This window comes from Tympanuchus pallidicinctus, unplaced genomic scaffold (genome assembly GCF_026119805.1).
Source record: "Tympanuchus pallidicinctus isolate F22 unplaced genomic scaffold, pur_lepc_1.0 scaffold15, whole genome shotgun sequence".
Classification (NCBI taxonomy): domain Eukaryota; kingdom Metazoa; phylum Chordata; class Aves; order Galliformes; family Phasianidae; genus Tympanuchus; species Tympanuchus pallidicinctus.
The window spans coordinates 14,675,027-14,688,183 of record NW_026294669.1 but is presented as its reverse complement, the minus strand read 5'-3'; the positions used below and the strand labels follow the sequence as shown (position 1 = coordinate 14,688,183).

Sequence of the window (13,157 nt, the reverse complement as noted above, 5' to 3'; positions counted from 1 at the left end):
GAAGGAAGGAAGGAAGGAAGGAAGGAAGGAAGGAAGGAAGGAAGGAAGGAAGGAAGGAAGGAAGGAAGGAAGGAAGGAAGGAAGGAAGGAAGGAAGGAAGGAAGGAAGGAAGGAAAGGAGGGCCCAACACTCTTTAGAGAGCCCCTGTGGCTCTGGATGCTGTTCTTTTTCCCAAGAGCCTTAGTTTTGTGCAACAGCACAAAACAGTTCTGTCTTGGGAGAGACAGGAACATCCATGTCCCAGAGGGAGAAAATTGGTCTTTCACTCTGAGCAACAACTTGAGGAGGGCCTGACCTTGTGCTGCTGAGCAGCCCACACTCAATGTTAGCACAGACTCTATTCTTCACACTCCATAGGGAAAAGCCAAGCCTGGGGGGTCCAGCAGAGCTCAAAACACCTCTTCCCAGACAAACACAGTGCTGGGGCTGGTCCTGCTCTGCCAGCTCCCTGTGCCCCATTCTGCCCAGCACAGGGAGCACAGGATGCTGCCCAGCAGCAGGCCAGCAAGGAAGCGCATGGCTCGTGCAGGCTGGGAGCAGTGCCGCTGGGAGGGGATGTCCTTGGGCCCCTGCGGGCCGTAAACATGATGTCATGTGGCAGTGTACACAGCCCGCTCTGTGCACGGGTCCCTCAGTGGGCTTTACAAGTCCTGCGTAGGAGGAATCAACCATGGCCCACGGCCAAGGGAACTGCAGTCAGGAGATAAAATCAGGTTTGCTCTGGGCTGGAGCAAACAGCCTTTTGCAGTGGGAGTAAGGGACAGAAAGAGGCAGCTGGAGCAGGGAGCACCTCATAGGGCCGCTGGGAGCCGTGGGGAGCAGAGGTGATGGGGAACCAGGTCCCTCGCCCGACGCCGGTCCCAGGCTGGCGATCTCAGATCCCTTCACGCCCACTTGACTTAGAATAACTCTGTAGGCACTTGAAGGCACTAATCAGACTGGCCCACTTGAGAGCAGCCCAGGCTGCCTCCCGTCTCCCCGATAACAGCCTGCCTGCGTGCCCGCCGCCGGCCCCAGGTCTGCTCCAGCCTCTGGCCCCACAGCCTTTGGGGCATGGAGGTCAGTGCGGGTGCTGAGTCCTACACAGCTGGGCTACCCCAGTTGTTGGTGAAAAACTCAGTTCTAAAGCAGCTGACACAGATCTGGGACATGTCCCCTTCTTTCTGGATCTGCCATGTCCCCCTTGCCAGCTGCACAGCCCCCTACTGATCCCAACACAGCCTGTGACTCAGGCAGTGACAGTGTGGTGACACACAGCTGGTGTGTTGGCCATCTCCACATACAGACTATTGATGGTCCTGGGACCCTTTCTTGCAGCCTGGTCTTTCCTGGAGTGACTCAGGGGATGCCCTCCCATGAGACATCCCCATCTGTGCGACTGCAAAGCGGGGTCAGCGGATGCAGCCCTGGGAAAAGCTTGCAGCCAATGGGTGATACTGCACGAGTCACAGAAAGAAGATTCAGCCAGGACCCACCACGTTGCAACCAGCACCCAGTGCGCTGTGTCCAGTGGGTTGGGTGAGGGATGCTTGCAGGGGGACTGAGAAAAGCAGCAGTCCCACAGGTCCATCCTCATGGATTAGCACTGGGTTGGCTCTCCTGCCTTGCATGCCCCTTCCCAGAGCCCCTCCAATGCAGTGACACTCACCCCACACGCAGCCCCTCCCCACCCAGCGAGCTGTCCCACAGCTGGAGCTGCCCCAGGACCCTCACAGCATCCTCCTGCTGGAGATGTGTCACAGCCCAGCCACTTCCTTTTGGAAGTCCCCACCGGGCGGCCTGACTCACCGCCCCTCTTCTTCCCGCACGGCCTCCCCCGCAGCCCTGGCAGCCATCCCCGTGGCCTCGGGCCTCCCGCTGCCACCGCTGCCCGCGGCTGACTCACAGCGCATCCCCGGGCTGAGAGCGAGCGGAGGAGCAGCGCTGGGTGCTGCCACCCGGGGGTATCACGGCTCAGGCTGGGGAGAGGGATCGGGTCCTGCGGCGGGGAAGGGGGAACGGGGCTGAGCGCGGCGGTGGGAGATGCGGGAGCACAGCCTAGCGGCTGCCGGGGTCCTCTGCACCCAGCCCCGACGCTGGGATCTCCCCGCGTGATGGGACTGTTCAAGGGAAAAGGTGGGCTCTAAGTGCTCCCCAGCAAGGGGCAACGCAGCCCCAGTAGGATGAGACAGGCGGGGCCCTGGGGGGGTTCCTAGCTGTGAGATGGCTGGGAGCCGCCATCAGATGGCGGCAGGCGCTCACACTTGTGTGTCCCGTCTTCCCGGTGCCGGCAGGCACGCAGCTGCCCGCTCGCAGCATCTCCAGTCCCTGAACGGAGCACATCAGAAGCCTGGAGCCCGGCCTGGGACATCCCCTGTTCCCGCAGCCAGGACGTGGTGGGACAGGGATACAGTCACTTATTGGGCTCCAAAGTGTCCGCCTGTCCTGAGGACGGAGTATCTCCCTCCAGGACATTGAACCAATCGTGTGATAAAGGTGGTTAATGATTAACATCAGGATGTCCCAGCCAGAGGCTGGAGCAGCCTAGAGCAGGGCAGGCACCCAAGCACAGCAGTAGCCCATGGCAGTGCCAGGCTGGCCGTGTCCTGTACATAACTGCAGTGCAGCCCTGCTTGTGGACTGGAGCTGATGCCATGTTCCTCATCACTGTGACAAACCAAAGCCACCTCCAGCAAGGTGCCCGCAGCCACAATGGGCACGCTAGGCTCTCCCAGCTGGCAGCCCCATCAGCTCCCCTGCGGTGTGGCTGTGCCCTCTCTGAGCATCCAAACCCTACCCCGGGGAGGGAGGGATGAATGCTCTGGGCAACCTCCGCTTAACAACACTCCTGTCACTGTCCCTGTGTCTCCTGGAGACCTTTCCAAGGGACCCTCCACTGTTCACAAGTGGTTCCAGGCTACTGCAGGAGATGCATTGCTGTGAGGGGAGCAATAGGGACAAGAATGGACAGTGGCAAAGATGGGAAGAAAAATGGGGCAGAAATAGGAACAAAGAGAAATACGGTGATCGAGCCAGGCGGGAACAGGGAACGATGGGTGAGACTGCCATGTCTAGGACAAGGGCAAGGACAGGGCAGGCCAGGAGGAGCAGCCATCCCAATCAGTGCACTGCACTCAGTGTTTGCCGCACGGCGTTCGGTGCGCAGCAACCATCACGTAGTGCCCGTTGCCTGCTGCACGAGGCGCACACCGCACCCGGTACCCTCCGTGCATTTCCCGGTCCCCGGCACTCGGTTCGCGTTGCCCCTGCCCGGCTCTCGGCGCCCGCTTCCCAGCTCCGGTGCCGCCTCCTCACCGCCCCCCGCACCGCCCCCGGTGCCGCCTCCTGCACCGCTCCGCACCGCCCCGTCCCGTGCGCTGCCGACGGAGCATGGCGGGCCCGAGCGGCGGGGCTCGGCGGCTGCTGCTGCCCCTACGCCTCCGCCCGCCGCCGCCGATCTGCCCGGGGCCGCCGTACAGGACCGGCAGTTCGGCGGCGGCGGCGGCGGGGCCGGCGCGGCTGAAGGGACCGGCGGAGCTGCCGGGGCCGGGGCTGCTCAGGACTTTCGTCTGGCTCTTCCTGCGCGGCTACCTGCTGCATACGCACCGCCTCCAGGTGCCCGGGGGGTCCCAGGGGGTGTGGAGACGAGGGGATGCTCTGGGGGCGCGGTGGGGAGTGATGCTGCGGCAGAGGTGCGCCGGGGACCGGCGTGGGGTGAGCACTGAGTGACTGCGGGGAGATGGGGGTGGGCAGCGTTGGGGGAAGGTGCACCCTGCTACCCCTGGGGTGATGCACAGAGCGGGACACCGAAGGGTGTCTCCAGCTGCCCCCAGTGCATGAGCTGGGCACGGCAACGGTCCCCGATGGTCTGGGGGCTGTGTGCAGGGTCCTGGCACCCCAAGCCAGTAGCACTGGGGTTAGATGTGGGGCAGGTGGTGCCTGGGAAGGCAGGATAGAAGCAGGCAGAGGTGTTTGTTTCCTTCTCCGAACATTTCCTCATACATCAGATGAAGCAAGCCATGGGCTTGGCTGGCCGTGAGCCAAGCGGCATCCAATCCTCCAGCAGCCAGGAGCTCCGACCTGCCATGTCCGGGAGCTGAGTGCAGGATGGGAACAGGAGGAGTGCAGAATGGAGCCTCCCTACACCACCAAGCAGCTGGCACTGCTGTTGGTGAAGGGACTGTCACAGGGCAGAAGGGGTCAGGGAGCAGGCACAGGTCCCTGCTGCTCCACGGGGCTCCAAGCAAGGCCCAGCTTTACAAACAGCTCTGGAGATGCCTTCCTTGGATCCCAGCAGCTTCTCCCTGCCCTGCTGCACAAGGCCTGCGTTGTGTTGGGTTGTGGCTGTGAGCACCCGATGGCAGAGAGGCTTTGATCCTAACCCACAGCCTGTGTGACCCTAACTCTCAGGCCCCTCTTCCTGGGATGCTGCCTGCAGCACTGGGGCGGCCGTCCCTCCCCCTCCTGCTGCCACCATGCACGAGGAACGTCTGTCTCCTGGTGGTGACGAATCCAGATGAATCTGGGCTCAGGCTGCAACGCAGTCACCAAGGGAGATTGTACCACGTGCATCCCAGCAGCCAGGGGAATGGGGACTGGGGCTTTCCTGTAGGGTGCTCACAGCCCCCCAGGCTCAGCCCAGCTCCAGAGGGGCTCTTGGTACCCAGCAAGGTGTCAAACACCCTCTGGAAATGTCCCTGTGGATGGCAAGGGGGTGCTCAGCTGACCCCAGAGTGCCTGGGGTAGTGGTGCTCTGAGAGGGCCATGGCTTTGGTGGGTGTGGGATTAGGGTTAGAGTTAGGGTATGAGCACAGCAGAACTCTGAGCCCAGAGAAGGACCAGGGCTGGTGGGTGTTCCCTGGATGGTATGTCCCCAAGGCCTTGTGTGGCCCCAGCGCTGTGCACAACGCTGATCATTAACCACCCTTATCGGTGGTGGGTTCAAGGGCTGTCCTTGGGTTTAGAAGAGTGGGGATTGGGTGATTCTGTGGATCTGCTGACAGCCACCACAATGGGCCTGCATCTTCCTGCCCTGTGCATGGCAGTTGTTCCTGTCCTTGCTATCCTCTCTGGGTCTTGCCAAGGCTCTCCACGCACTCTGGGGTGGATGATGGATGCACCGCTCTGTGCCATGCACCAGTCTGTGCTCAGTGCTGAGTGCTGCCCCCTGCCCTGATGTACTATGCACCCTACCTTGTCCTGCGCGTACATTGCAGCTAATGTCCCGGCGCATCTATGGCCCCATCTGGAGGTCAACCTTTGGACACTACCAGAACATCAACATCGGGAGCCCGGTGGTGCTGGAGCAGCTGCTGCGGCAGGAGGGCAAGTACCCGATGCGGAGCGACATGGCCCTATGGAAGGAGCACCGGGACACGCGACGCCTGCCCTACGGACCCTTCACTGAGTGAGTCCGGCCCCACAGCGACGAGGGGATGCGGATAGGAGCTCCCTTTGCTCCTTCTGCCCAGAGCCACAGTGGGTGGACAGATTGCCAGGGATCGGGGTGGCGTGGTGCAGGATGCTCCCATGGATTGGGGATGCACCGAGTCCCATCCCCATGCAGGGAAGGGGAGCGCTGGTACCGCCTGCGGCAGGTCCTCAACAAGCGGCTGCTGAAGCCCTCGGAGGCGGTGCTGTACGCGGATGCCATCGGTGAGGTGGTGTCTGACCTGATGGTGCGGCTGCGGGACGAGCGGAGCCGCAGCCCCTCAGGGGTGCTGGTGGGGGATGTGGCCAACCTGCTGTACCGCTTCGCCCTGGAAGGTAGGGGGGCCTCAGCCCCACTCCGCTCCCCCCACCCCTGCGGGGCTCTGGATGCCGCCTGTCCCCCGCAGGGATCTCCTATATCCTTTTCGAGACCCGCATTGGGTGCCTGAAGCAGCAGGTCCCCGCCGAGACCCAGCACTTCATCGATTCCATCAACCTCATGTTCAAGAACTCTATCTTTGCCACTGTCCTGCCCCGCTGGAGCCGCAAGGTGCTGCCCTTCTGGGACCGCTACCTGGACAGCTGGGACACCATCTTTGCCTTTGGTGAGCCACGGAGATGGGATTGGACCCGTGATCCTGAATGGGGAGCAGCGATTTTGGCCACCTGGGGCTCACCACCCGCTATGTCAGCATCGGGTGTCCATCCCTGCAGGCAAGAGGCTGATCGATCGGAAGATGAAGGAGCTGGAGGGGCACGTGGAGAAGGGCATGGAGGTGTCTCAGGGCTATCTGAGCTACTTGCTGGCCAGTGGCCACCTCAGCCTGGACGAGGTGTATGGCAGTGTGGCCGAGCTGCTGCTGGCTGGCGTGGACACGGTGAGGGCCACCGGGGCGTCTCCAGAACGCCCCAGTCTCAGCGCTAGGGGCATGGGCAGGGAAGTAGTCAGTGGAGACCCCATAACCCCCTCTGCCACCTGTCTGCTTCATGCCTCACTTTCCCCATTCTCACTGCTTCTCACTCCTGTTTTCCCTCTGCACCCCCAGACCTCCAACACGTTGTGCTGGGCTCTCTACCACCTCTCCCGAGACTTGGGCATCCAGGAGACCCTGTATCAGGAGCTGAAAGCCGTCGTGCCCCCAGACCGGTTTCCTGGTGCTGAGGATATCCCCAAGATGCCGATGCTCCGGGCTGTTATCAAGGAGACACTGAGGTATAGCCCCTGTTCCCTCTTGGGTTGGGGTGAGTAGTTGGATTGGCACAGCCTGTTCCCCCACACGAGAGCACGTGCTTAGCAGAGGACCCATGGAGTGGGACATGGGAGCATTGGCCAGGGTGTAGAGCTGGCTTACAGCCCCTTGGGGTCACATTCAGCCACCCATCTCCTCCCTGGAGAGGGAGATGGAGCCACCGAGCAGCAAGAGATGTTCATCTCCCACAACGCCTCTCCCCCTGTCCTGGCTCAGGGTGTATCCCGTGGTGCCCACCAACGCCAGGGTCTTCTATGAGAAGGACATCATCATCGGAGACTACCTCTTCCCCAAGAATGTGAGTGGGGGCTGTGCTGGGGGTAACCCACTGCATCCAAGGGCATTAACCCCTTCTCACCCCACAGACCCTCTTCGTCCTGGCACACTATGCCATGTCCCATGACGAGACCTACTTTCCCGAGCCGGAGCGCTTCCTGCCCCAGCGCTGGCTCCGGGGACACGGTTCCCCCCACCACCCCTTCAGCTCCATCCCTTTTGGCTATGGGGTCCGTGCCTGCGTTGGTCGCCGCATCGCTGAGCTGGAGATGCACCTGGCCCTCGCCAGGGTGAGTGGGGTCTCCCATCCTGGGAAGCTCACCATGAGCTGTGCTGGTCTGGTTTGGTCCCGAGGCACTGCTGCCCCTCTGTCTGTCCCAACAGATCATCCAAGCCTTCGAGGTGCGGCCAGACCCCCGTGGCGTGGAGGTGACATCTGTGTCCCGCATCGTCCTGGTGGCTGACAAGCCCATCAACCTGGAGTTCATCGCTCGCCCGGGGGCCCCCTGAGCTCAGGGCATCGTTGTGCCTTTCACATGCCACCGGGAGTGCCCCCATCTGCCCCGTGCACAGGAACCAGGGGGCACAGGGAGGGGTTTGCAGCCATTGGGTGGGTGTTCTTCGTCCCGTGATTGTGCCGCTGCGTGTGGAGCTGTGCCTGGGGTCCTGCCTGAATAACTGACCTTGGCCCCAGCCCCTTCTCCGTGCCTCAGTTTCCCCCTTCCTCGCACTGCAGGGCTAAGCTGCCAGCAGGGTTTGGGGTTGAGCGATGGGGTTTTAGGGTTTGTGTGTGGTCCCAAGGGATGGAGTCAGGTGACCCTACAGGGATGGGTGCTGGCACCATGTCTCCTGGCAGCACCAGGACTACAGAGCACAGGGGATCTTCTGCCGTCAGCTGTCCTTCCCCAGGAATGCGGTTATGGGAGCAGGGGCAAAGTAGTGGGAGGAAGAATGGGCTCAAGAGTCACCTCAGCCCCAGTGGAGCCATTGAGCTGCACACCCCAGTGTAAGCCAACATCCCCATCCTTCTGGCTACGCTGAAGCCCCATTCCCAGCCTTATCCCAAAGAGCTGTGCCAGGCTGCATGCCCAGAAAGGCCACAACACGGTGCCTAGGGTAGGCTGCTTTATTCCAGCAAGGCTGAAGAGACTGGCAAATAAATAAATTACCCCCCCATCCCCCTATCAGTGTACAGGGTCCCCCTGTGAGCACCTCTATCCGAGCGCTCAGCCTTGGAGACCCTACAAAAAACAAGCCTGTGCGTGCAGCTGAGCCATGCGCTCCTCCCAGGCACCCGGCACAACCAGTGGGACCTGAAGCACTGGGGTCTCACAGCAGGAGGGGACAGCAGTCGCTGGGAGGGGGGGATGTTGCAGGTCCCCCAGGGCCATGCAGGTGTTCCTGTGTCCAGCTGCACAGCTCCTGGTAGCACGGTGCCTACTGAGCATCCCTGTGTGCTCGCAGTCTGGAGGCACGCTTGGACCCTTTTTCCCCCGCTCTGTTCCTCCCAAGGTTGGCAGGAGTTGGCCCCAGGCTCAGAGTGAATCCCAGGGTCAGGGTAGGTGGGCAGCCCCACCCCATGGAGAGCCCCTGGGCCCCAAGCCTCCTTCCACGGCCCTGCGGTACCCGAGCAAGAGGCCCCGCGTTGGATGAGCCTGTGGCACTTCCCTGGTGTCCTCAGAGCGAGTGTCGATCAATGCCTGCAGGGCGAGAGAGTGTGCGAGGCCATAACCCCCCTGTGGGCACCACACGGGGCTGGGCACCCTGCAGCATAGCACTGCATCCCGCCCTGCAGCTGCGGGACACAGAGCACAGGGACAACCTTCATCCCGGACTCGTGTACAAGCACTGGCGAAAGAGATGGGGTTGGTCTGGAGGGGGATATACTGCTGGTCTCCCCCTGGCACTGCCACCCATGTGGGCATCGTGCAGGTCCCATGCCTGCTTAATGCGGCCCTGACACCTTATGCACGGGGCACTGTTGGGGACCAGGTGGACATGAAGACCAGGAAGCGATGCCAAAAGGTTAAGTTTTGTCTTGGGCTGCATCATGTCCCCAAAACCATCACCCAGCCCTAAGAACTGTGCAACCTGCATCCCACCTAGAGACCCTGGGACAGCCATCACCTTGTGTCACCACCTGGGCACCCCCAGTGCTCCCAGATCCCCCCTCCCTGGCCAGCTCTGCAGTGGCAGAGGGGCAGCGCCTACCTGAAGTGGAGAGAAATGGAGGGTGCGAATGGAGAAAGATGGAGCGTCGTGGGCTAAGAGTTAAGAGCATCGATACCTGCGGGAGTGAGCACCAAGGCCTGGAGGATGTCAGAGAGGGAGACGATGCCCCGCGGGTACCGGTTCTCGTCCACCAGAACCAGGCGATGGACCTGTGGGTGCAGAGTATCACAGGTGGGCAGCGAGCAGGGAATAGCACAGATGAATGGAAAGGATGTGCTCCTGCCACTCACCTGCTCCTCGGTGATGCGGTCGATGATGTCCTCCATGGTTTCGTGGGGGTAGCAGGTGAGGACGCCCTCCAGGCACACGGTGCGCTGCCGCAGCGCCTCCCGCACGCTGATGTCCAGGTTGTTGTAGGTCTTCTGCGCTGCCAGGTGCTGGGAGGAATGATGATGCTCAGGATGTTTTCCCACTGCTACCATGGCCACGCCAACATGCTCAATACTCACAATGACATCAAACCTGGAGTAGAGCCCAACCACTTGACCTGCAAGGAGACAGAGGAGAGGGTGAGGAGGGGATGGCAGGAGGGGATGTTGAGGTGGGCATAGGGTAGGAGCTACAGGATACCTGCAGCATTAACAACGGGCAGCGCAGAGACACGGCGGTCCACAAATATCTCCAGAGCAGCATACACAGGAGCATTCTCAGGTACGACAGCCACGTCACGGAAGGTGCCAACACACAGCTCCTGCACTGTTTTCTTTAGGAAGCGCGGCTTGGGGATGGTGGAGCCCTGGAGCAGGCAGTGCACGTGAGCACACACTGTGCACATACCCTACCCTGCAGCGACAGACTGCTCCATCTCCGTTCCACCTCATACTCACGAAGATGTGGAGGAACTTGAGGATGCGCTTGTGGGTGAGGATGTGCAGCACGTTGCCTGAGATGGGCTCAATGACTGGCAGGCGATGGATCTTGTGCTTGATCAAGGAGTAGACGGCATCGAAAAGGCTGCAGGTGGGGGGATGTGGCTGTGCCCAGAAGCCTCCTAGTGCCCTGAGTTGGTGCCCACCCCCAGGTGGGGGTCTTGCCAGATCTCCCCCCTAGGCAGGAGCTCACCTATCGCTTGGGGAGATGTAGACAAGCGGCTTGAAGGAGCCCTGCAAGTACACCTCTGCAAAGGGAGAGAGCTGCAAGTGGTGTCCCACACTCCTAGAGCCACCCCCACGCTGAACATGACGGATGTCCCCAGCCCAGACACCCCCCGTCACCTCCAGCTTCTACCTCTCCACGTCTCAATCTTGTGCTCCTCCACCTCGTAGATCTGGACCTGAGGGCAAGATGATGCCCTACTCAGGGTGGCATGGCTAAGGGCTGCCTCGTTCCCCCACATTCCTCCCATCACCCTGAGGGCAGAATCATGCCCATCACAGTCTGGGGCACTCACCAGGGGCGAGCGGTAGTAGCGGTGCAGGATGTTGATGAAGTCAGTGATGGTGAGCATCCCTGCAGAGACATGGGGCTGCCCACTCTGCCCACATCCCATAGCAGTCCCTCTGTTGCCCTGGCTGCCCAGGAACTCACCCACAAAGGCCTGCATCTTGCTGTCCCACAGTGGGGCTGCCCGCACCCCATTGGCCACCAGTGCCACAAAAGCTTTCTTGATCTGCCAGCAGAGAAGGGAGTGAGTCAGGAGGACACGGAGGACCCCCTGCCCAGTTTGACACCAGTGATCCTCGTGGCCTCACCTCCAGCGTGGTGTCAAAGACAACAAGCTTGCAGCTGGTGGGAACAGCGTCATAGCAGCAGTGACTCCTCATGAAGTGCATGTAGACCTCAGCGTCAGGGCTCTGGAAATTGTTGTCAGGTTCCAGCCCCAAGATCTCATTGCCCAGCGTGAAAGTGACGGGCCCGGAGCCCTTCTGCTTTTCCTCCTCCTCCTCCTCTTTTCCCCTGGGATGTAGTGCCTCTGGGAACCCTGTGGGCACACCTACCCCAGCAATGAGCTGAGCTGCTGGGTCTCAGTGCAGCAGAACCCCCAGACCCCACTGTGCAGGGACAGAGGCAGTGCAGAGCACAGCAGCTGTTCAGCCTGGAAGGAGTTGAGTGAGGTGACATGGGCTTTCCAAGCAGGCCAAGGGCTTATGCACTCATTGCATGAGTGAGCCAGCCCCACCTGCTATCCATATATATGCTGCTTGTCCCCCTGCGTGCTACCCACCTTCCTCCATGGGGCGGGCAGCAGCATCCAGCAGCACCATCTGCAGGGGCATGCAGAGACAGGGGGGTCAGCAGCAGCTAGCTCACCTCGCGCCCATCTCATCCCACCCCAGGCTGCAGCCCCCAGAGAGTTCCCTGCCAGCATAGGCCCCATTGGGACAGAGCTTGTCTACTCCTGAAGGATCCTAGGTGCAGGGCATGGGATGCCAGAACACACAATGCTCCCTTCACTGTCCGAGCTGAGGCAACCCCGTGCCCTTCCTCTCCCTCCCCTAGTCTCCAAGGTGTAAATCCCACTCCAGCTTCCTCTGATGCTGAGAGTCCTGCCAGCACCACCTGCCACACGGTTCTAGGTATGCCCAGCCTCACGCTGGGAGAGCCTACAATAACAAAGGGGGAGCCCAGGCAGTAGTGGGAACAATCAGAACAAGCCGGTTGGCCCCGTGCCCCCATCAGTCCCCCAGACGACCCTACCATAACAAAGCAGCACGAACCATGGGCAGAGCTGCCAGCAGAGCCAGTGTTTACATGCCACCCTACAACAACAAAGCCACATGGATTGCTCTCTAAGGAGGCCAGAGCTGCCTTGGCAGGGAGGTAACCTTACACAAATGCCCCCCACCCCAATAATTCCCCAGCAGCTGGGGACAGTGGGGGCAGGCAGGTTTGTGCTGTGCCCTGCGTCTTTGCCCCCACACCAATCCAGCCACAGAACAGGTGCCACCAACCCCCCACCCGGCATGGCTGGTCCCAAGTGGGGGTTACCGAGCCTGGCCCCCCACCCGTCCTGAGGGTACCTGGGGAGCGGCAGGGCTGGAGAGTTGCTCCATGCTGACTGCAGGGCAGCGCTGCTATTCTGGGCCCGCGGCTGGCCGGGGCCTGGCAGATAGGGTGTCACTCAGCAATGCCAGCCATGCCCCCTCCAACGGCAGGGGGGGGCACTGCCACCGGGCAGCACCCATAGCGTCACCCCGTCATCTCAGTCTGCAGCACCTGCTGCACCTGGGGACACAGGGGATGGATGGATAGCCAGAGGAGGAAAAGCTATCCCCAGCCCCCCAACTTTTTTACCCAGAGCACGACTCAACACCACCTGGATGTGGCTGCTGCAGCAGGAGCAGTGGTACAGCACCACACGTACTGCAGGATGTTGGATAAATGGCCCCAGTGACAGCCAGCACAACGTGGGACACACGGACAGCTTAGCTGGGCACTCGGTCCCCATGCCACGGCCCATCCTGGGGTGCTGCTGCCATCCAGCCTCTTCCCAGCCCCCAGATCTCATGTCCCCAGCCCTCTTCCCTTACCCCACTGGGCCACCCCCTCCCACCCCACGCTTGCTCCCAGCTCCGTTTCTATTTCAGGAAGGTTCAAATATCGCCCTGGCCCACTGCCGGGCCAGCCCCAGAGCGGCCGTGGGCGAGCAGACCCATGGCCAGCCATAGGGACAGGGAGGCTCCAACTCACCCCAGGGGACAGCTGGACCCTGGTCAAAGCAGGGAGCAGGGCCATGGGCCCCCACACGGGTGCCAGGCAGATGATTTTAAATCACAGTCAACAGCTTCCCAAAATACCCATGGGATGCAGGGGCAGCCGCAAAATCCCCGTGCACGTTGTATGGGTTGCAAGGAGCAAAAAGAACTACACCAAGAGCTATAGCAAAGGCATTACCCAAAGACAGGGAGAAACAGAGGAGGTAAGAGAATGGAGGCTCAGGGCTGGGCACGAGCCAGTGGTGTTGAGGTGACACAAGGGTTCCCCCAGGCTGCCTCACTACCGTGTGATACTGGCCTGCAGATGTAAGCGTCCAGCCCTGAGCGGGTCAGC

The 13,157-nt window shown here is 61.3% G+C and overlaps 2 protein-coding genes across 7 annotated transcripts; one reads left to right on the top strand and one right to left on the bottom strand.

The window, feature by feature from the left end:
* The first annotated feature begins 3,354 nt into the window (after positions 1–3,354).
* Positions 3,355–7,628, top strand: LOC128077280 (sterol 26-hydroxylase, mitochondrial). The gene is made up of 9 exons (XM_052676275.1): positions 3,355–3,594; positions 5,196–5,386; positions 5,546–5,745; positions 5,817–6,014; positions 6,124–6,287; positions 6,456–6,622; positions 6,876–6,957; positions 7,025–7,225; positions 7,320–7,628. The coding sequence occupies exons 1-9, from the start codon at positions 3,370–3,372 to the stop codon at positions 7,443–7,445; spliced, it is 1,554 nt and encodes a 517-aa protein (XP_052532235.1). The 5' UTR covers positions 3,355–3,369; the 3' UTR covers positions 7,446–7,628.
* A 419-nt stretch (positions 7,629–8,047) lies between these two features.
* Positions 8,048–12,625, bottom strand: PRKAG3 (protein kinase AMP-activated non-catalytic subunit gamma 3). Of its 6 annotated transcripts, none has more exons than XM_052676281.1 (13): positions 12,128–12,623; positions 11,332–11,371; positions 10,859–11,100; positions 10,695–10,776; positions 10,558–10,616; positions 10,395–10,440; positions 10,230–10,284; positions 9,995–10,121; positions 9,738–9,903; positions 9,617–9,654; positions 9,398–9,544; positions 9,147–9,316; positions 8,048–8,635 (listed from the first exon to the last, which is right to left on the bottom strand). In XM_052676281.1, exons 1-12 carry the CDS (start codon positions 12,158–12,160, stop codon positions 9,200–9,202), a joined length of 1,152 nt encoding a protein of 383 aa, XP_052532241.1. In that variant the 5' UTR covers positions 12,161–12,623; the 3' UTR covers positions 8,048–8,635; positions 9,147–9,199. The 6 variants fall into 6 exon arrangements, with proteins under 6 accessions (XP_052532241.1, XP_052532242.1, XP_052532237.1 ...); XM_052676282.1 differs by having other exon boundaries at positions 10,859–11,088; XM_052676277.1 differs by having other exon boundaries at positions 9,223–9,316; positions 10,395–10,616; positions 12,128–12,625.
* Between the last annotated feature and the right edge of the window lie 532 nt (positions 12,626–13,157).